General features: G+C 46.4%; 1 protein-coding gene across 1 annotated transcript in view; it reads right to left on the reverse strand.

Annotated features, from left to right (window-relative positions):
* The window catches only part of LOC103729977 (L-threonine 3-dehydrogenase, mitochondrial-like), a 36638-nt gene that overhangs the window by 7703 nt on the left and 5194 nt on the right, over positions 1-23741 (reverse strand). Inside the window, exons 2-3 of the mRNA XM_008828092.2 lie at positions 19253-19331; positions 290-489 (exon numbers count right to left, since the gene is read on the reverse strand). Coding sequence (XP_008826314.1) covers positions 290-458 — 169 coding nt within the window. The 5' untranslated portion in view covers positions 459-489; positions 19253-19331. The remainder of the gene's footprint in view (positions 1-289; positions 490-19252; positions 19332-23741) is intronic.

Below are 23741 nucleotides of genomic sequence, written 5' to 3' on the forward strand. Positions count from 1 at the left end.
GCCTTCAACTCCAAACCCAAAACTTTTTAGAAAAAGCCATGTCTGGTCAGAAAAGTGTTGCCACTGGAAAGCCATCCGTGCTGAAAGGCCTCACTCTTGAGACCCTTTCCACAGTGTAGCCACTGAGTCCAGCCACAGAGGTCATCTAGCTGCGCCTGCTCTGGCTGCTCCACCTGCTGCAGCGATCAGAAGTTAGGAGATGTTTTGGTAGCAGAGTACATTTCAGTCACCCAGAAGCAGCCCTGACAAAGCAACGGCCGCACCACAAACGTGGATGACAGAAACTGACCTGTGATCAAGACCCTTGGAGGCTCTGCTTCAGAGGCAGAGGTGGAGTAGAAGCTGGCGTCTGCAGGGATTTGCTGAGGGGAATGGCCCAGGAACCGCAAGGGCAAGGCAGCCTTCCAGCAGCTAGAGGCTCTGCTCTGCATGGTCCCACTCACCACCTGTCTCAGCATCCCTAAGATCAGCAGCTGCTCCTCAAATACCCTGCAAGAAAGAAGGGACAGAGTTCACCACTAACCTTACATCCATCCAGCTCCTAGAAAAAAGATGCTTAACTAAAATCACCACTACCTCCAATTGTCAGCTGAGGAGCAAAGAAACTGCTGACTCAGCCCACAGGAAGTCAGACGGGTGCCTGCTGCGGGCCAGGCCTGGTAAACGGATGGATGTTGCCCATGCAAAGCCTAGCCTCACCATAATGCTGTGGTGAGGGTTACTGCACAGAGAACCACATATACAAAACCAGCCACTGGATCCTGGTGAAGGTTTGCAATCTAGACTCCTGTGCACACACCATCTGAGGGGACGAGCAGGTCCCAGACTGTGCTGGATAGCTTCATTGTCAAATGGATACACTGGATAGAGGGAACCTCAGCAGAGTAATTTCCTCTACTGGACTGGCCTATGACCATGTCTTTGGGAACATTTTCTTGATTAATGAGTAATGTGGGAGGACCCAGGCCACTGGGCCTAGTGCTACTCCTGGGAGGCATGGAGTCCTAGGCTGAATAAGAAAACAGGCTGAGGAGCTGAGGGTGGTGGCGCACACCTGTGATCCCAGCCCTCGGGAGGCAGAAGCAGGCGGATCTCTGTGAGTTCAAGGCCAGCCTGGTCTACATAGTGAGGTCCAGGACAGCTGGGCTACAGGGAGACCCTGTCTCAAAAAGATAAAGAAAAAAGAAAATCAAAGAACAAAAAGAGAAAGCAGGCTGAGTAGGGGACAGGGAGCGAGCCAGTGAGCAGCGCTCCTCCATGGCCTGTGCTCTAGCTCCTGCCTCCAGGTTCCTGCTCAGAGTTCCTACCTGACTTCCCTCAGTGACGAACCGTGACCTGGGAGTTGTCAGATAAACCCCTTCTTCCACAAGTTGGTTTCGGTGAGTGTTCTGATCCACCAACAGAAAGCAGACGAGGACACAGACTAAACAATCGCGCATAGCTGCTCTCATGCCAACACTTCAGATAACATCTTTGAAATGAACTAGAAAAGCCAACAGCTAAGAGAAAACTGCCCAGCAGTATTTAGCAAGCTGTGAGTAGCCTGTTTGACTCCGTCCTCCTCCGAAAGGCTCACTTAGAAGAGCTATTTTCCCAGTGCTTCCAAGATCACAAACGTAAGTTTAATTCAGTCCAACTAGCTCCTCCTCCTCCTCAGCTTCACTACTGGCCGACTGTATTCGTCACTTTTCTGTTGCTGTGATAGAAACACTAACCAAAGCAATTTATAAAAGGAAGAGTTTATTTGAGCTTACGGTTCCAGAGGAATTACAGTTCATCTTGGTGGGGAGACATGGTGGCAGAGGTGGCTGGAGGAGGAGCAGAAGCTAAGCTCTACATCTTCCAGTAAGCACAGGAACCAGGAGAGCAACTGGAGATCTGGTGAGGCTTTAAGAACTCTCTAAGCCCACCCCCAGTGACGTGCTTCCTCCGGATAGCCACACCTTCTAAAATCTCCCAAACAGCGCCACCATCTGGGGACAAAATGTCCCAGTACTTGGAGCCTATGGGGGACATTTTCATTCAAACCACCACGCCGACTTTGACATCTTTTCTGGCCTCAAGAAGTGAAGAGGATTCAGACACAGTGTGGTTTGTATCCACACTGTGAACTGAAGTTCCCAGAAAAAAAAAGCCACCCATCTGTTAAAGACTGCACAGCTTATTATTGACTTTATTAGAACGTGTAGAGTTGGGGGTTGTAAATTTCCCTTGGGCTGTCTTTAGACCACTTAAAGGCCACTTGTTGCCCACTTCTGGGTCTGGCCCAACATGCTTATGACTGTCAGGTCAAAGCATGTGAGATCCCAAAGCATGTGAGAACCACAGCAGAGATGGCCCTGCTTTGCTCTAACCCCCTTACTCAATGTCTCCACCAACAGTATTTGAAAAGTGCCTTGAGTTACGACTTTTTGTTCCATAAGTATAAAAACTTCATGAAATTACTTCCCTCCAAGTGTGAGTGACCACGGCCCAAGAACACGGATTCAGGCTGCCCCCAAAAAAATGTTTCGTGATTTTAGGCACCAAACGAATACCAGCTTAAGAAAATGTTTTACATACTTAGGAGTCATTGGAGGGGATATCAGTGTTGTTGGGGATGTCAGGGATGTCAAGGGATGTCAGAGCAAGTAAAAATAAGGCAGGGAGAACCCCCATGCCTTCTGGTGGGGCAGGGGCACTCGCTCTACAGAGTACCCAAGGTCCTTCATTCCAGCTGACTCATAAATGGGCCTGGAACACAGATTTCCTGCCATGGGTACAACTCTGGCTTCAGTGCTAGGGCTCAGCATTGGAAGGGGGGTGTCCAGGGTTGGCCACATTACAGGGAATGTCTGAAACTTGCCTCAAATCTCCCTCAGTGGGATGCTGTGGGGAAATCCTCCCTATAGCCATGGTGGGACCCCAAATCAGGTTAAGAACTCTGCTCTCTGAGTCACTTAGAAAGTTCAAAGGGAGAATGAGGAAGGAAGTCAGGAGAACCCTGAACTCCCCAGGACATTTGAAACTCAAGGACACGTTCTAGTTCCCGAAAGCAAAAGAATGAATTGCCACGGTAAAAAGGGTTAAGAAAAAGTAAATTCTGAGGCACCAAACAGGTGCATGGTGCTGATCTTCTCATCCCTCAGAAGAGAAAACACAAGAACCTGTCGGGTTCTTAGCTGAAGGCCAAGTGCTTCGATCTGGCAGTGTGGACAGCGTGTGACTGTGCTGGCTCTTCCTAGTGCACTCACCAGCCAACACTGGTCCTCCTTCCAGGACAGAAGCAGGCAGGACTGTCCACTCTGCCTTCTAGAGGCCAAGTTTGTGCCTCCAGCAACTAGGGCCCCTTATACATAGTTTTAACAATGCATGAAATCAAAAAGTCAAACAAAATAGAAACTTCCAACAGTACGACTTTTCCAAGTGAAGACTGCTATCTTGTTACTGCCCAGTTAATTCGACACAGTCACATGCTACATACAGAGGTAGTCCCATTAAGATCATGTGATGAAAGGATGTTGTGGCTGACCGTGAGTTACAGTATCACCTACTGATACATTTCCCATATGTCCCTGCCCTTGGGTGACCATGACGACTCAGAAGGCAGCAGCCTTCAAATTCTTCAATTTCTACTTCAAGATTTCTTTACGTTTAAAAAACTGTGGACTGCAAAGTTTGTATGGATAATGCCACCTCTCAATATTTAAAAAGATGCTTATTGTTATTAATTCATTTAATGATATTAGCATGAAGCATATTTATGAAAAGAACTATATTTCCCAAAGTGGAAGGAAGGGAGGGAGGAAGGAAGGAAGGAAGGCAGGAAGAAGGAAGGAAGGAAGGAAGGAAGGAAGGAAGGAAGGAAGGAAGGAAGGAAGGAAGGAAGGAAACCATGTGGTGAGAAGAGTGTGTTGTTAGAAAGCAGCTGGTTCTCTTGTCAGCATACATGTTTAGGACATCCACTGAAGGACCTGGAGAAAAATGCAAACTCACGCAGAAAACTGGACAGTGTTTTCTTAACCTTTCCAATCAAACCTAAACATGCATCTTGAAGCATCTCCAAAACTCAAAGGTGAACTAACTTCTAACCCTTTAGTTGTTTTTTTGTTTTTTTGTTTTTTTTTTGTGGGATATGTGTGTGCCATGTGTACTTGTTAGTACAGATATATGCACGTGCATGTATGTATGTATACATGCCTGTAGAGGCTAGATGTCAACATCAGGTTTCCTCCATGGCTCTCCACTAAACGTGAAGCTTGTTCCACTAGGTTAGCTGACCAATGAACTTCTGGAATCTGCCCGTCTCTTCTCCTTCCCTCCCCTGAGTATGAGGTGTATACAGGCAAGCAGCACCACGATGTGAGTTCTGGGAACCTGAACCTAGTTTGGTCCTCATGTTTGTATGGCAAGTACTTTATCAACTGAGCCATCTCCTGGCCCATTTAATCCTTCTCAAAGGTTTGCTGCATGGAGGACCTGACTGTGCACCTCCCAACACACTTGCCCGTTGGTCTAACATGTTGGTGTCTTCACCCTGTATGGCTTTTAGCTCCATTCACTGCCCTTTGGAAAATGTTAGCTCAGAGAGTTCTGCACATCATCTAAATATTAGCAATACCAGAGAGTCACAATTACTACTGTCATCACAAAACTCCTAAGTGCTGGGAAGCCACCAGCTCACAGTGGGTGACAGAGTGGGCCTAACCTTTAGTTGTTCCCCTGAAATGAAAGACTCACTTTGATCATTTTTAGAGTCCATCTGCCACATATCCAAGTATGAATAGCCATGTTTTAAGTTCCAGTGTTCTATGAACCAAAGGGCAGTCAGCTCACAGTTCAGTCCCACAAGCACTCTACCATAAGGCAGCCGTCACATTTGACAGTAAGAGGAAAGAGAGCTTTATGGGTGCTTCCAGTCACCATCCAGCACCTTGTAAAGATGTGTGCTCGAAAGCCATGGCTCAGCAAAATCAAATGTTCGTAACAGTGAAAGAGTGGTTTTACTTGGGGGTTCTGGGAACTGAGCCAGCTAAGTGCTGTACCACTTGCTCAGCCCCTCAATTCTGTCGCTAGAATTTTTTTTTTTACTTTTAAAAATTTTATATTTTTTATGTGTACGTGTGTTCCTGCTTGTCTGTATATGTACCATGTGTGCAGGTGCCTGCAGAGGCCAGCAGAGGGCACCAGAACCTCTGGAACTACAGCTACAGGTGGCTGTTGGCTGCCAGATGTGGATACTGGTAATCAAATCCAGGTCTTCTGCAAGAGTAGCAAGTACTCTTAACCACTGAGCCACCTCTCCCAATTCAGGTGTACTTATTTTTATTTTATGCATATGTGTGTGTGCCTGAATGTGTGTGCACTACAAATGCAAGTGCCTGTGGAGGCCAGAAGAGGGCATTGGATGCCCTGGGGCTGGAGTTACAGGCAGCTGTGAGCAACCCAGTGTGAGAACAGAACTCAGGTCCTCTGCAAGAAAGCAAGCACCCTTAACCACTGAGTCAGCTCTCCAGGCCCTCAATTCTGTCTTCTCACTGGCAGCATATGGCCACAGGCTATACAATGACCTCTAGCAGTGTGCTGCCTGGCCTTGATCAGTGCACAGGCACCAACAGTCCCCATACTTAGTCATCAGCACAGGTGACTGTGTAGAAATCTCATCCAAGGCAAAACTTATTTTGGATAGCTGATCATTAGGACAGGATGTCATAAAAGGAGGTAAACAATAGGATGTTCTCAAGAAAGGTAAACACAGGATGTTCTAAAGGGAGGTAAACAGAGGATGTTTTGAAGGGAGGTGACCAGTCTATCCTTCAGGAAAGCCCATTAAGCTGAGGAAGTAAACAACTCAATAGCTTCCAGAAGTCCCTGAAACTGACCAGGTTCACTACCTCGCCTTCTTCAAGCATGTATAAGCCCTAAGGCCTGCTGACCCAGTCACCTGGAAGAAGCAGAGACCAGCAGATCTGCCTGAAAACAGACACTCCAACCTGTTGAGCTGCCTGTAGACTGTGCAGTGGGCTCCAGGCTTCCTGCTTCCTCAGCTGTCACCCATGCCAGGGTGGGCTTTGGTGACACAGCTGTCACTGGGTAATTTGTTTCTGTAAGCAACCCCTCACGCATATTTCTGTAAGTAACCCCAATAAAACTCATTGTTTTGCCAAGTTGGATTTTGATGGTATCCTTACTTTGTTCTGTCACTGGTTCCCTATCTGGGGTGAGATGTTTGTTCACATCTCCCCAGGAAGAGTGTCACACAACACAAGTTCACTTTCAATAGTTTGTGCCCAATCATTCATCAAAAAGACATTCCTCTGTGACTGGTCTGGCGTGCCACGGAGGAACACAGGAAACAGTGAACCCAGTCACCACTGCAGATTCCTGGAGGCAAAAACACACACTTCCACCATGGTACTCAGTGCATGCCAGCCAAATCTCCACAAGTCACTGCACCACGGAAAGTAGAAGTGCTATGGTTCCTTCCCCTCAGCACCTTTTTCCTCAGCAGGGCTTTACTCTGTGTTTTATTCAGCCAGTTCAACTAGATAACCTGTCTCTCTGATGCTGTCTGATGACCTGTTCTGCTGGATCCCCTGTCTGATTACTTGTGCTCTCTGATGCTTCAATAGCTTGTTCGTTTCTAGTCTGAAAATCTGTAATAAGTAATTTGGGACTTTAAACAAGTTTCTACTATCTGCAGGTAAGCTGTCAGGCCACTCATCTCAGAGGACCCTAATGGTCTGGAAATCATGCCACTGGCAACATTACACTACTCCGAACAGCTGGCTGACATAAGACCCACTGGATTGCGTGAAAAGCTAAGGAATGCTTTCACCAGTTCTTACCAGCTTTGCCAGTTTCTCTGGCATAAACTTCCTTCCATGAGTCAGGGGACTGACTCAGCACCGAGATGCTCATGTTGTGCTTTTCTGCACTTAATACCACAGATAGCACAGCTGGGCACTGAAGGATCAAGCCTTCTATTATCTCCTGAAAAGCCAAAAATCTACTCTTTAGTATAAAAATATACAAGTTGATATCCTTATATTTCAGTATTATTAAATTTAAAGGTAATTTAAAAATTTAGAACAGTTTTCCAATCAAGACTGTGAAACACAGTTACTCTTGGCTGATTTTCCAAGGAGATGCAGAAAAACTCAAATCCAAAGTCACAGAAATAATAACAGGCTAGTAAATGCACAGTAAAGCAAGCCAATTTCATCTCTGGAAATACACATATAGGCCTGTTCTTGTTTGTTTTGGTCAACTTGACACAAACTAGAGTCGCCTGGGAAGAAGGAACCTCTCTTGAGGAATTTCCTCCATCAGACTTGGCCTGTGGTAATGTCTGTGAGGCATTTTCCAGATGGTGTAGAAGGGCCCAGCACACTGTGAGTAGTGCCATACCTGGGAAGGTGAATATGGGCTGTATAAGAAATGTAGGAGACCAGGATGCCAGGCCCTAGGGTAAGGTGAGCCTAAAACTTGTAGGTCCAGGCTGCATTCTCTGCTGAAGGGAGGGGCACTGAAAACAGTGGCTCTGATAATCCCTGTCCTGCAGAACACTGTTAGGCTGGCAGGAGGAAGCTGCCCGGTCATAAAAGTGCAGGCTCCCTGCTCTATGGGAAAGCCTTGTCCTGAACAAATAACTCAGCTATCCCTGGCTAAGAGATTAGGCCAGGTCAAAGGTTTACTCCTGAGCTAAAAGCTAAAAGTTTACCATGCTTTTATCTCTAAGAAAGAAAACATTGTGGCCAATAAATTACTGGATGGGCATTGATAACCTTGAGTAAAAGTTTAAGAATCCTTCTGGCGCCAACTAACAGACTAAATGTCCTGTTTCTTTGTACCTAAATCTTTGTATGTGACTGTCATATCCCACGTGACTGCTAGTTCCTTGGGATGTATAAAAAACATATGAATTCTAAAATAAATCATCCTGTTGGGAAGACACAGGTCCCAGAGTTTGACTCTGTCGCCGATCAGACCCTCTGCCCCAAAGCCAGCAGGTTCCCCGCTGAGCAAAGCAAACCTGAGTCCCGACAACTGGCGCCAGAACAGGGACACTCTCGGACCTCTGCTTCGCTGCAGTCTGCTCCTTGCCAGTGTCTCCAAATAGAAGAGGAACCCGTCCCTCTGTGGCCCAGCCACCTCCACCTCTGCTCCCTCCCCCTGCCAGTCCTCCCTCCACAACAGCCCAACAGCAGGAACCTTCTCAGGCTGCTACTCAGCTGCCTCCTCTGGGTGCTGTGAAGCTGGCAGCACTCCCTCCTGCTGTGGCACAGCCTCTGGGAACAGAACCACTCGCCTCTAATTCTGTCAGAGAGGGGGAGTTGGCCCCCACTTTGGGATCTCTCCCCATGTCTCCTTCTCTCTCGGCATTCCCCATGCTTCTTATACCTCGCCCTCTGCTTCTGACCCCGAATCTCTCCTTCCCATGTTTCAAAATCTGCTCACAGGAGACACTTTCTCTAGAGAACCTCTGGTTCCCTTGCCATATCCATCCCCTCAGTTCTTTCCAGTTCACATCCCAGCTGGCCATGCAGTAGCTGACAACCCTGAACTTAGAATGCATAGTCCTTTTGGGTTTGAAACGCTGAAAGCAATGCGCAAGGCGGTGATGGAAAATGGTATGCATGGTCCTTTTACCATGACCATCTTTGAGCAGCTTAGTTGTAAATTAGTCACTGCTTGGGACTTCAAACACCTCGCCCAGGCTGCCCTGTCCCCGGGACAATGACTACTTTTTAAGCCTAAATACTACGATGAGTGCACTGCGCAAGCAGCAAGAAATGCTCAAGCTAACGTTGGTTGATGTGACAGCTGACATGCTTAAGGGTGAAGGTCAATATGCTGATGCTGAGGCACAAAAGGTTTTACCGGCTCAGTATTTTGATCAGGTGTGCCTCTGTGCCTTGAGAGCCTGGAGATCCACACCGGATGGTGAGACAGCAAGAGCTAGCTTAGCTGATCTCAAACAAGCCATAAATTAGTCACTGCTTGGGACTTTATACACCTCACCCAGACTGCTCTGTCTCCAGGATAGTGGCTCCTTCTTAAGTCTAAATGCTATGATGAGTTCATTGAGCAGGCAGCAAGAAATGCTTGAGCTAATGTTGATGTGACAGCTGACATGCTTAAGGGGGATGGTTGATATGCTGACACTGAGGCACAAAAGGTTTTACCACTTCAATGTTTTGATCAGGTGTGCCTCTGTGCCTTGAGAGCCTGGAGATCCACACTGGATGGTGAGACAGCATGAGCTAGCTTAGCTGATCTCAAACAAAAGCCATAGGAGCAATGGGCTGAATTCTTAGCTAGGGTCTGGTGAGCAGTAGAGGCCAAGGTTCCTCACATGGATGTTGCCAAGATTTTAATAAAACAACTTGCTTATGATGGCTCAACTCAAGAATGTAAAGCAGCAATTGCTCCAGTAAAAAAATCAAGATTTGTCTTCCTGGGTAACAGCAACCCAGGACATAGGCACAGTTTCAGCACAGGTTAGCATGATGGCAACTGCATTGGCAGAAGCTTTTGCTGCCCAAATGAAAGATACATGCTTTAAATGTGGAAAAATGGGTCACTTTGCGAGATAATGCCCTCTCATAGATTGCAAGCCTATACCTGATCTCCTACCTTCAGGCTCGAGACCTAAACCAAATAAAAAATGCCCTAAATGTCAAAAAGGTTTCCATTTGGGCTAGAGATTGCCATTCTTCAATAAAAATAACAAAACTTTAAACAAGAGATGGGGCAGCCCTCAGCCCTGCAACCAAGAGGTCACTTTGCGAGATAATGCCCTCTCATAGATTGCAAGCCTATACCTGATCTCCTACCTTCAGGCTCGAGACCTAAACCAAATAAAAAATGCCCTAAATGTCAAAAAGGTTTCCATTTGGGCTAGAGATTGCCATTCTTCAATAAAAATAACAAAACTTTAAACAAGAGATGGGGCAGCCCTCAGCCCTGCAACCAAGATGGTCAACAGCCTCAGTGGGAGTAACCCCCCCTGGGCATTATGGACTCGCCCTGTAACATATGACCTTAAGCCCACAATGACCTTAATAGTATAGGGAATTGCTATAAGAGGTCTGTTAGACCTCTTATACAGGGGCTGATCAATCAATTATTAGACATGAGGACTGGCCATCACACTGGCCCACAAAAAGGCCCCCCCTCCTGGGCGTAGGAGGAACAATTTCCTCACTCCCGTCTTTCCATCCCCTACAGTGGAAAGACCCAGATGGGGTCCGTGGAACTTTTCAGCCATTTATCACCACAGGCATTAACACTAGCCTCTGGGGAAAGAGATGTGCTAGGACAATTACAGGTGTCTCTCTCCTCAGCCTGAACCAAAAATTCTGACTATACCTCTAAACAGTCTTATACTGTTAATAATCCTTTTATTCAACACCCCCAATTCTAAAGGCCATTGCTCTGCCACTTGAGCCCATAAAACTCAAATGGTTAACTGATGACCCTGTCTGGGTAGACCAATGGCCTATTTCTAGTAATAAATTACCTCATTTACAGGGTCTTATACAGGAACAATTAGATAACTAAAGGGCACTTAGAGCCCTCCAACAGCCCCTGCCACAAGTAATGTGGAGGGACCCTGAGTCAGGACTGTGGAGCAAAACTCCAGCACCTCTAGTAACAATGGGACGAGGATATGCTTGTGTCTTTCCAGAAAATGAATCCTCCCCCCGATGGGTGCCACTCAGATATGTCAGACCACTCAACCGAGGCCTCCACAGCAAAGATGGCTGCACTGACCCTGGGGAAGAGGAAAAGGAGACCCTTCCAGAAGAAGATGCAGCCTCCTGTGACCTGGGGAATGATTAAGAACCTGATGAACGATGCCCAGGAGTTGGGACGATGCCAGGGCCAAGATATCTCTAAACCTGAAGTTCTTCTTGTCTGTGTTCTAACTATACTGACTGTAAATAGCGTAAAAGCTGAAATGTGTGTCATCAATACTAATGTTAATGGTGTACCTATTTTAGGATCAAGATTAGTACTCGAGTGTATTACACAAAACTGTGCATGGCCACCTGGACCCATCATATGGGAAAAGGATGGACAGAGGATATACAGCCAAATGGATGGAAGATTTTTAGGTTGGAAAAATGCTACTGACCAGAGTCTGAAAAACTAGCATGATTTCAGTATTTTCAAAGAGGCACTGACCTCAGAAGATACTGGAAGTTATAGCTGTAAAAAACCAAAAGAGACCTTTTAAAGATGTTGAATTAGTTAGATCAACCACATCTTTGCAACAAACCAGCCTGTCCATATGTAATGATTTAAATGGAAATTTATGGGTTCGTCTTGCAAAAAAAGGGTTATAATAAAACAGAGTTTCTGTATACGAGGAGACCCTTCTATACCAGGATTGTTAAAGAAAAAATCTAATAGGATTAGGGGTACATATGGATCTTTATAAACAAATAACTAGGGACAATATAGAAAGTCAAACACAACGTGTTGATAAGATAGTCAAAGACTTACCTGTACCTCATGTTATTGTTAATCACTGTTTGTGTTCTGATTATAAGTTTATTCCCTTGCACTGCAATACCACCTCTAATCATACCTTAAAGCATGGGAAACAATTGCCTGTAGGATGGACCTTCTTTTGCAATAATGAAACCTATGTAGCACTGCCTCATGGATATCAAGGATTATGTGCTATGGGATGCATAATGCCTTTGCTAATAACCCCTCCTATAAAAAGAATGCGTAGATCTTTACCTGAAGACTGTGATGATTCTCTCAAGCTACTTGACCCAAAAGCTGTAGCTGTTAGTTCTGTCTTTTTACTGCCCATACCTGGTTTGGTAACTGGATTACAAAACGAGCTATCTAAACTCGCTTGTGTAACTAGTAAAACAGCAAACATAACTACAAAAATACTAGGAGAAATTAATCAGGAAATGGGAGAACTAAAAACTGCTGTGCTACAAAATAGAGCTACTTATAGACTATCTGCAGTTAAAAAATCACATGGGATGTGAACAGTGTCCAGGAATATGTTGTTTTAATTTGTCTGATTTTTCACATGCTGTAGACCAACAGATTAATGATTTACAAAAGGAAATTGATAAGATGTCTAAATTTTCTATACCTTGGCCAAAATGGCTCCAATGGCTTACTCCATCCTTGGGCCCAATATTGATTGGCATACTTCCTCTTATGGGAGCTCCAATAGCTATGCACTGTATTGTAATTTCGATTAATAATACTGTGGCCTCTATGACCACTTCCTTCTTACTTTTAAAAAACAAAAAGGGAGGAGATGTAGGAAACCAGGATGCCAGGGAAGCTGCTGGACTTATGTTTGGGTATGGACTTTCAAGCACTGCCCTGAATGGGGTAGTCACCATTTTTGGAACAGAGAATGGTGAAAGGCTGGGTAGGGCAGATGCCACGCCCATCTGGGGGATCCTCCCTGCAGGATCAAGATGAGGCACACTGAGCACACTGGGAAAAAGGGGTGGAGCTTCTGCCATATTGAGGACCCAACAACTGGCAAACACGGCACAGAGACAGGGGCGGGAGATGGATGAGGAGTGCATTTCAAATATAGAAAAGGAAAAGCATATAAGAATCTGTGTTTTTGTAAGTCACCCCTCCCAAATGTGGGGTGGGGGGGCAGGGTCTCCTGAAGCCCCAACCTTAGTTGAGGAACTATTGGCAACTAATAACTCCTGAGAGAGGGACCCTTGGTTTTCTTTAAGGGTTTGATGCTAATTAAGTTAACAATGCTACAGTGGTTGGACCCACATGGAAAGACATTTGGGGATGCAAATTTGACTTGTTAGGGCAGAGCACATGAAATCTGTATTGGGGGGGCTGTAAGAGGGGTCTAGGTAGAGGAGGGAATCTAAATATGATCAAAATATACTGTATGAAATTTGCAAAAAATTTCAACTGAGTCCGGACAAGAAAGGTATCTGAGCAAGCCAGGGGAAGCAAGCCAGTAAGCAGTGTTCCTCAGTGATCTCCATTTCAGTTCCTGCCTTGGCTTCCCTCAAAGATGAACTGTAACCTGAAAGCTGAAATAAACATTTGCTCCACTGTGATGGTTTGAATGAAAATGTCCCCCATAGTCTTCAAGTATTTGGACATTTTGCCCCCAGATGGTGGTGCTGTTTTGGAAGGTTTTAGAAGGTGTGGCTTTCCTGGAGGAAGCACGTCCCTGGGGGTCGGCTTAGAGAATTAAGCCTTGCTGGATCTCCAGTCTCTCTTGCTTCCTGTGCCTTCCTGTGTGATGATGTGAGAGCTTCATTTCTGCTGCTCCTGCTCCAGCCACCTCCAGCCACCATGCCTCCCTGCCATGACGGACTGTAATTCCCCTGGAACTGTAGGCTCAAATAAATTCTTTCTTCTATAAATTGCTTGGGCCAGCGTTTCTATTACAGCAACAGAAAAGTGACTGATACATCTACCAAGTTGCTTTTGGTGTTTCTCATAGCAACAGGGAAATGACCAATGCAGGTGCTAAGCCTAGAGGCTCTAGAAACACAAGAATACTCAAGCACACATGCCATTAGCAACACACGGCCACTGAGAAATTCTGCTGTACACTTGGCACAGAAAAAGGCAAACAGCTTTGCCAGGCTAATAATGAAATTTTCAGGGTGAAAACAAGAGAGACCTGTCCTTGTTAAGGCAAATAAAGCTGGAGACTTTCTCTCCCAAGTACCTCCTCGATTTTAACTGCAAGGGAAGAAAGTGTAGACCTCTTCCCTGCAAATAACAAACAACTCCTAGTGTGCGGAGGGAGCCTCTCATGAGCACCAGGATCCAACCTTCAATGGATGAGTAGATAAAGATGTGGTCTACTTATACAGTGGAATTTAGTCAACCTTTGAAAAAAACAAAAAACTAACTTGATACATGCTCCAATGTGGATGAGCCTTGGGATAGGATGCTAAGTAAATAGGCCAGTCACAAAGCAAACTGTTCAAAGTGACTCCGTTTTGCTCTGACTGCATTTTGTGCTCTACCTAGGTGCTCTGCTAACCACACCCCACCAGGCAGAACACCCTCATCAGCCAGAGATCCTCCACCTGCCTCTGCCTCTGCCTCCTGAGTGCTGGGATTAAAGCAGAGGGCCACCACACCCAGCTTGCCTGGCTTTTTTTGGTCTTTTGGAGACAGGGTCTCCCTGTAGCCCCAGCAGGCCTGGAAATCACTATGCAGGCTAGGCTGGCCTCAGTCTCACAGAGATCCACCTGCCTCTGCCTCCTGAGTGCCGGGATTAAAGGTGTATGCCACCACACCTGGCACTGGTAATTAATTTTCACCTGGCCTTGGACATTTGATCCTGTAAAAGGGGATAGAATCCAGGCAGTTTGGAAATGTTGCAGATCCAGAGCCTAGTCACAAAGCTGGGGACATCTTTGACCTCCTAAATAGCCACCCCTGGCCAAACTCAGTTTCTGAATGAACATTCTTGTGACTAATAAAAAGTACTACTTTAGCAGACCACTATATCCCACCAACCAAAAAGCTAAGAATGCCATCAGGCCTTTAATCCCAGCACTTGGAAGGCAGAGGCAGAGGCAGGTGGATCTCTGTGAGTTCATGGCCTGCCTGGTCTACATAGTGAGTTCCAGGCCAGCTGGGGCTACAGGGAGACCCTGTCTCAAAAAGACCAAAAAGAAAAAAAAAATGTCCAACAGACAGCATCTGAGACCTATAGTAGAACCCCCCCCCAACCTTTGCTAGGACCTGCCTACTGATTGCATCTAACAGTGTCCTGATTTATGAGTTTTTCTGTTCAGTTACTATAAAAAAGGTAATGTAGCTGTTACCACGTTGAAACATGGAATTTGGGGTAACTTGAATCTGTGTCCCCTGGGCCATGGTCACTCATATTTGGCTCCAGAATAAACTCTCCCTTATCCCCCTTGAGGTGAGTTATGATTTTGCGTGGACACTGGGAAAGGTGCCTGGCAAAAGGTTCTGTCAATGTTAACTCCACCCGCATCGTTTTAAAAAAGAAATCGTGTGGTAAAATCAGATTTACCACAGTGATCACTTTGGGAAGCTCTTCCCGGGAGCCGCAGAGGGTCTCAGAGGGGGGTCCAACTTCGCGGCATGCAGGTCAGGCCATCAGGCTGGCAAGTGCGGAATGGGGGTGCCCCAGGAGTTAGGGACAGCCGGCCGGAGGCTGCTCCTCCCGACCCACCCTCCGGGGATCGCATCCCAGATTACAAGGCAAACCACTTTGCTGGGGCGCGCCCGCTCCTCTTCCTCCGAGGCTGGACCGGGAAGGTGAAGCCCTCCCGACCCCAGCTGCGCCCCTCTCTCGGCTGCAGGGGTCCCCGGGGACCACGGGCGCCCGGGAAGGAGGCCCTGCGCCCCGGACAGCCGCAGCGGAGGGCACGCGGGCGACCTCCCCCACTAACCTGCGAACCCTGAGCCGAGCCGGAGCAGCACGTGCGGCTGCAGCGCGGTGCGAGCTCTTAAAGCCGCCTGGGCCGGCCCTGCGGCGCACGATCCCCAGGCCCCGCCCGGGCCTCCCTGGCGCTGCGCCCAGGCCACCCACCCCCACCCTATGGACGCCCACCGCCAGCCCACACCCACACCTGGGAGGGAGCAGCCCCACCTTCACCCCCTGCACCGGGGTGCGGCCCTGCCGGAGCTGCCACTGTCCCCGCACAGGGAAGCCTTCTGGACTTGCAGATGGAAAGTTCTGCAGGAAAAGCGGCCTGAGTTTGGAGATGTGGCCTAGCGACAAAACACCCAGGTCCAGGTAAGTGGCTTTCGAGGGTGGGATCGCAGAGCGAGGTCACCTACGGGAGCAGGATTGGAACTTCGGAGTGGCAGCCCCCCACCCACACCTGCTGAGTCAGGCTCCCTGGGGAGCCCGCTGATGGCCTCTGCTCTTTGACGCTCGCAATAGTTTGACATGGACCTGGGGACGTAAACTGAAGTTACCAAAAGAAAAGACACCAGCAAAACCAGCGCCAAAGTTAAACATTCCACAAGGCTGACCGGCGACAAATTGTGAACAGTGGCAATAGTGCAGGTTGGGACGCGAAATTATCTGGGGCAATCTCGGCCCCTAAATAGCCATTTATTGCTCACCTCCGTGTGTAACATCCAAGTGACTACCAGGTTAATCCTTTTGGAATGCACAAACCGACCCCTGGCTTCCAGCACTCCAGAGGCTAAGGAAGTCATCAGATAACACCGAGGGCTGGCACAGGGATTTCCTCTCCGCTGCAGCCTGTTGTGACATTCCCACCACTGGATTTTTGAAATGTCTTAATTTAGAATTTTTCTTTGTTCTGTACTATAAAAACTTAATGAAAATGTTCCCATATTGGAATATGGTATTTGTAACCTGAATTGTGTTCCTGGACCATGGTCCCTCATATCTGGTCCCAGAATAAACTCTATTCACTTTGAGCTGAGAGCTTTGTTTTTGTGTGGTCACACTGAATAAGCCTCCTTCACCATAGCTCTGCTTTTCACTCTATCTCTTTAATTTAAAAAATATTTTACTTACTATTTTTATTTTATGTGTAAGTGCACCCATGTCATGCAACGCCCTCAGAGGTCAGAAGAGGATGTTAGATTCCCCTGGAACTGGAGCTACAGAAGGTTGTTAACCACTATGTGGGTTCTGGGAATCGAACCCGGGTCCTCTGCATGAGTACTCAGTGCTCTTACCCACTGAGCCACCTCTCCAGCCCCAATTTTTTTATTTTAATTTTATGTGTATGAGTGTACTGCCTGCATGTGTGTAAGTGTACCCATGTCATGTAATGCCTTTGAGGTCAGAAGAGGGTGTCCCTGGAACTGGAGTTACAAACAGTTGTTAGCCGCCATGTGGGTGCTGGGAATTGAACCCTGGACCTCTGGAAAAGCAATCACTGCTCTTAACCTCAGAACTGTCTCCCCAGCCCCTATATCTCTTTGATTGGTGTATTGAGGTGGCCAGGGTTGAGGCTTTAACCCTAAAAATTCCAGTAATACAAAGTCAAGGTTTCCAAGCACTAGGGGCTTGGTAGTCACAGTGTGATCCCAGGGTAAAGCAGCTTTCCCAAACCCAAACTGAAAATATCTACCCCCCCACCCCCGTAACAAAACCTGGAAGTAATCTGTGCCCTCCATAGGGTGGGGAAAACAGCTATCAGGTCTCTTCCACCACCTCTGAAGTGATAGGTGCTGATTTCCCAAGGACCTGGAAGGCCTCTGGTCTGTGGCCACCTACGACCTAGTGGGTTTGAATCCTAAGTGGGTGGCTAAGAGGCTCTGAGGTCAGTCCCACTCAGGGACCACTCTGCTGTGGTCAGTCCCACTCAGGGGCCACCCTGCTGTGGGCCTCTGGGCTGTAGACCCACACTGGGCTCTTGCTCCTGCCAGCCTGGCTCTCCAGGTCAGTGTCTGCCCCACATCCTTAGCTTTCAGTCACCAAAGTACTTTCTGCAAGCCTTAGTAAGGAGGATAGAATTGCCCTCCGTTTCCAGTGTGAGGCTTTGGCTCTCAGAGCACAAGCCCAAACGATAAACAGTGAACAGACATCTTCCAGTCCATCCTGATCTAGAGAACTGAAAGGGAGCTGGAGAGATGGTTCAGCCTCTAAGAGCACTGGCTCTTGCAGTGGACCCTGGCTTAGTTCCCAGCACTCACATACAGCTAATGACCATCCTTAACTCCAATTTCAGGGTATTTGATGCCCTCTTCTGGCCTCCTTGGGTATTGCACAACATGGGTGCACTTTGCATGCAAGCAAAACACTCACAGCTCTTAAAAAGAGCCAGGTGTGGTGGCACAAGCCTTTAATCCCAGCACTTGGGAGGCAAAGGCAGGTGGATCTCTGTGAGTTCGAAACCAGCCTGGTCTACATAGTGAGTTCCACCTGTCTCAAAACAAACAAACAGAAAAACAAGAGTTAAGTGAGGGCTGGGGCTGGGCTGAGTTGGTAGTGGTTGCCTAGTGTGTACACAGCTCTAGTTGTGATCCTTAACACTGAGTAAAATCCTGCGGTGGTGGCACATGCCTGCAATCCCAGCACTAGGGAGAGAGACAGGAGGATCAGAAGTACAAGGTTGCCAGGCATGGTGGCGCACAGCTTTATTCGCAGCAGGCAGATCTCTGTGAATTGAGGTCGGCCTGATCTATATAGTGATTTCCAGGCCAGGCCAGCTGAGGCTACAAGGAGACCCTGTCTCAAAAAGACCAAAAAAAGAAAAAGAAAAAAAAAGAATTTTAAAAGCATTTTAAGATACATAGCAAGTTCACATGGTGGTGCATGCCTTTAATCCCAGCACTCAGGAGGCAGAGGCAGGCAGATCTCTGTGAGTTCAAGGCCAACCTGGTCTACATAGTGAGTTCCAGGACAGCTGGGGCTACAGAGAGACCCTGTCTCAAAAGATCTGCCCCATAAAAGTCCACCATCAATGAAGATACAATTTTAGAAGAATATCACAATGTACAACTGCTTTCCTCCTCTCCCTCCTCCTCCTCTTCCTTCTCCTTCTCCTCCTCCTCCTCCTCCCTCTTCCTCTTGCTGCTCCTTTCCTCCTCCCTCTCCTCCTTTTTCTTCTTCCTCTCTCTCTCTCTCTCTCTCTCTCTCTCTCTCTCTTTCTTTCAAGTCTGTAGCTCTAGCTGGCCACAATCGAAACAACTCTTTCTTACAGAATTTCAACTGGAGGCTGAAGGGATGGTACATGATCGCAGAACACTTACTGCTCTACCAAAGGACTCAGGTTTGGTTCCCAGCACCCACATGGTGGCTGACAACTGTCTGTAACTCCAGTTCCAGGGGATCCAATGCCCTCTTCTGGCTTCTGAGGGCTTGCATGACATAGGTGCACTTATGTGCAGGCAAAACACCCATACATGTAAAATAAAAGTTAATTTTTAAAGAAATTTAAAAAGAGCCGGGCCTGGTGGCACATGCCCATCACTTGGGAGGCAGAGGCAAGCAAATCTCTGAGATCGAGGCCAGCCTGGTTTACATAGCAAGTTTCAGGCCAGCTGGAGCTACAGGAAGATCCTGTCTCAAAAAGACCAAAAAAAAAAAAATTTTTTTTAAAGAATTTCAATTAAATGCAAATATCAAACAAAATCACTGAAGGAACATCTGGACTGTCATTCCTCAAGCAATTGTCCACAGGCTAAACAGTGTCTGGGAGACCTAGGAAAAACAGATTTGCCCAGTCTCAAAGCATTTCTCTCCCAACAAATGTTACTTCACAGTGAAGAAAATTGGCAATCTCCATCTTAGCATGTGACACGGACTCACCGCACAGCATGTACCACCTTGATGTTTCCTCAAATCCAGCAATATGCAGCCTTGGTCTCAGGAGAAAATATCCCACCATCTGCATGGAAGAACAGACCACAAACAGACTAAGTCACAAAACCAAGGCAGAGGTGCTGTCTGATTAGAGAAGTGTGAGGCAGGGTGAGTAGCATAGGAAGAAAAAAAGGCATTAGTGGAAAAACTGGTGAAACCTGTAGTTTTATTCATGGGATTGCCCCAGTTAGTTTCTCAGTGTTGAGAATTGTCCTGGGGTTATGCGAGATGATATCAGGGAAGCAAGATGATGCGGCATAGGGGAACTCGGTGATGTTTTGCAAGCACTCCCCTACAGAGCACAGTCCCAGCTGCTCTTAGTCTATTTTTCCAGTTCCCTTTGTAAGTACAAAATGGTCTTTAAAAAAGGATGTTGGGGGGAGTTGGAGAAATGGCTCAAATGTTAGGAGCACTGACTGCTCTTGCAGAGGACCTGGGTTCGATTCCTAGCACCCACATGGCAGCTAACAACCATTCACAACTCCAGTTCCAGGGGATCTGACCCCCTCTCCTGATCTCTGGCATTACACGACACGGGTGCACCTATATACGTGTAGGCAATACACACTCATACACATAAAAATAATAAGGGCCTGGAGAGATGGCTCAGCAGTTAAGAACACTGATTGCTCTTGCAGAGGACCTGGGTTCGATTTCCAGCACCCACATGGCGGCTACGATCTGTCCTAAACTCCAGTTCCAGGAGAATCCAAAACCCTCTTCTGACCTCCACAGCATTGCATGACACAGGTGAACTCACATACATGCAGGCAATACACTCATACACATAAAATAAAAATAATAAAATATTTAAAAATAATATAATAATAATAGAATATTTTTAAAAAACAGGTTGTGATGCTACATGCCTGTAATCCCAGCACTCACTCGGGAGGTGGAGGCAGGAGGATCAAAAGTTCAAGGTCATCCTAAGATACATATCGAGTTGGAGTCCAGCTTGGCCTACATGAGACCCTGTCTCAAAAAAAATAAATAAAACCTTAATAACGAAAAATACATGCAATAAAATTTGTCAATAAAAATTGCACTAATGGGGTTGGAGAAATGGCTCAGTGGTTAAGAGCACTGACTGCTCTTTCAGAGGACCTGGGTTCATTTCCCAGCACCCACATGGTGACTAACAACCACCCATAACTCCATTCCAGGGGATCCAACTCCCTCAATGTCCCTGCACCTCCAGCTTGCAGATCTTGGGCCTTAAACTCCACAGCTGTACAAACCAGTCCCTTGTCATCTCTCTTATTGTCCAGAGTGCCCTAAGTCATTCAAGTGCTGCTCAGCACCCATGAGAATTTGCGCAGCCATGCCCCCAACCCTGGCTTGGATGCTAAAATCCTTGGGTGCTGAAGTCTCTTATATGAAATGGCATGTTTGCATATAACTCACATCCTTTTTATATGTTAAAACTTCTTGAGATTTAAAATGCCTAATACAATGTAAATGGTGGTTTGGTTATACTGTTTAGAGAATGACATGTTCAGTATAGATACAATTTATTTTAAATTCATTGTTGGTTGAATCTCTAGATGTGGAACCGTCAGACAAAGGATCTTCAGGGATTTGGTCTCTGCTGGGGGAGGAGGGGTACATGGAGGGGTACAGTATCCCTAGGGTACTGAGGGATGACTGATTGTAGTTAAGATGACATCATTACAGAGGAGTTTGATTTAATAAGACTGGAGACTAAAAGAGATATATTTGGACACGGAAACACATAGAGGGTTTTATCCATATGCTGATTAACAATCAGTTAATGCTTCTATAAACCAAAGAATGTCAAAGGTTTGCTGCCAAAAAGCTATGAAAATCTGGGTGTGGTGGCACACAACTTTAATCCCAGCCCTCAGGGAGCAGAGGCAGGTGGACCTCTGTGAGACTGAGGCCAGCCTGATCTACATAGTGAGTTCCAGGCCAGCTGGGGCTACAGGGAGACCCTGTCTCAAGAACAACAAAAAGAGCACTGTAAAGGTAAATGGGGCTCCTGGCGTGACTCCTGTGGCTCACAGGAGATGTTGAAATCAAGCAGCTCCAACTTCTTTTAGCTCTTCATTGTGACATGGGGGTTATGGATTTGTTGCTCATAAACTTTAGTAAGCATTTTCTTTTCTAATATTTATTATTTTTATTTTTTATGTGTATGAATATACTGCCTGCATGTTCATAAGTGCACCTCTGTCATGCAATACCTGCAGAGGTCAGAAGAGGACATTGGAACTGGAACTGGAGTTAAGGACCATTGTTAGCCACCATGTTGATGCTGGGGATTGAACCCTAGTACTTTGCAAGAGCAGCCAGTGCTCTTATCCATTGAGCCATCTCTCTAGCCCCATAGAAACATTTTCAGTACCCTCAGAAATAACAAAATTTTAGCCACGATTAGTGGTATATGCCTTTAATCCCAGCATTTGGGAGACAGAGGCAGGCAGATCTCTGAATTTGAGGCCAGCCAGGACTACATAGTGAGACCCTGTCTCAAAAATGATTTTTTTTTTTTAATGTTTTGGATTAGGATTGTGGCTCTGATCCCAAATCCAGGAGCTGCTGCCAGGAACACAGGGGAGAGGGCAATTAAATCCCATACGCTTAATGGGGTTACTGATAGTCACATGGGTTATACAATGTAACTAAAAAGAGGTCAGCCATGCAGAAGCGTGAACCACAGCTATGTTATAAATGTGGGGGTATGTTGTGGGTATGTGAAGATTTGTTAAAGGTTGTCCAGAGGCTAGAAAATCTTTTACTGGCTCTGAACCCAAACTGAGCGCCCAGAGAGGAGGGCGTGGCCACTTTGCATAATAAAAGCTATGCCCCAGGCAGGGGAAGAAGAAAAGGCCAGGGAGGTCCTGGCAGATCCAGTTGCAGAGCTTGAGAGAAAAAAAAAATTCAGACACTTTGACTTAGGTAAGGTCCAAGGACTCAGAGGAAAAGACAGAGAATAGTAAAAAAGAAAATGACCTAAAAATAAAAGTAGCTAAGGCTGCCCCTCAGATTCAACTGTTGATGCAAAAGGAAAAAAAAAAAAAAAAAGCCTCAGGCGCCTGCGGACGCAGAGTCCCGCTCGGGTCAGGACTTGCGTGCCGGGCTTAGTTTGGGGGGGCTTTTTATAGAGCAGAAGCAAGGTACAGAAGCAGATGCATGGTTACAAGATTATTATTAGTGCATTTCAATGGGTACAAGGTATGAGGAAACAGTATTGCCAAATTCAGAGGGGGCTATGGGTGAAACTGATTGTTATCGTTAACTTCCCAGTAGGGGCTGTTATCACTAACTTCCCGGTAGGGGCCTCAGGGTGGTGGCAGGTGGTCCGACTGCAAATGTCCTATCTTCCACTGCTAGTTTCACAAGACCTGGGTTAGAATCTTGGCTTATCGAATGGCTGATTACAGTTCTTTTTCTAAAATGGCCTTCCTGCTGTCAGTCGGGTCTTTCAAATGGTTTTACTAAGCCCTTTGATGGAACAGGATCTTTGTATAGTGAGAGAGGCTTTGGCAAATCTAAATGATTCTGAACAGCACGTAAAACATGTCTGTAAAATAACAGAACACCCTGTAAGAGATATAAAAAAAGACCAGACTAAAGAAATGTTCCACTTGGGTTACTCGAACACAAATGTGGTAAGACTTATGTCAAGCCCAAATTCCCAGAGAAAAAATTGATAGAAAACCAAATTCGGTATTAAGGCATTTCTGGAAGGCTTTAAAACCAGAAAATTGGTTTACAAAAGACATCCAAACAATAAAAACTGTCCCAGGGGTGGTTAAAAATCCCCAAGGATTAAATAAGATGCATTTCTCTTCTGATAAAGACTATACTAGCAGTGGAAGCAGTTTTTCCCACCAAGTTCTCCCCCAGCAACCTGGTGTGGTCAATGGGAAAATGACAGATGTGGCTACAGTCAGGAGGCAGACCCAGGGCCTGCCAGACTCAGGGAACCAACAAGTGCAGCGGGGATAAGAGAAGCCCTCTGCCTCCTTAGTCCAGTACAGGGTCAGGCAACCGGAGCCAACACCTGTAAGTGTATCAAGAATAAAAGAATATAAAGAGACTCCATGTAAAATCCCCCAAGTGTGAAATTACTCCAAAGGGATAGCTAAAAATGGTAAAGAGCTAACCAAATTAATGCCTCATACTCATGCTATGGTACCTAACAAGGATCTATGGAGAAAACAGTTAATATGAATGGACAAAACCTTCCATGCTGTGTGAGACCTTGTCTATGATTGATTTAATATATAATGTTAAAGTTCCTTTGAGTGTTTTACAGATGTGAAACCCATTTGAAAAATGCCTGAAGAAGCAAAGGCCAGGTGTAACTGTAATATTCTTGGGAGTTTTATGTAGGTTGGGTAAGATGAGGACAGAGACTCCCAAATTATACAACTCTTAAGAAAATCTACAGTACCAGAGGTGGGGT

This window comes from Nannospalax galili, unplaced genomic scaffold, assembly GCF_000622305.1.
Source record: "Nannospalax galili isolate Female #2095 unplaced genomic scaffold, S.galili_v1.0 scaffold612, whole genome shotgun sequence".
Taxonomy (NCBI): domain Eukaryota; kingdom Metazoa; phylum Chordata; class Mammalia; order Rodentia; family Spalacidae; genus Nannospalax; species Nannospalax galili.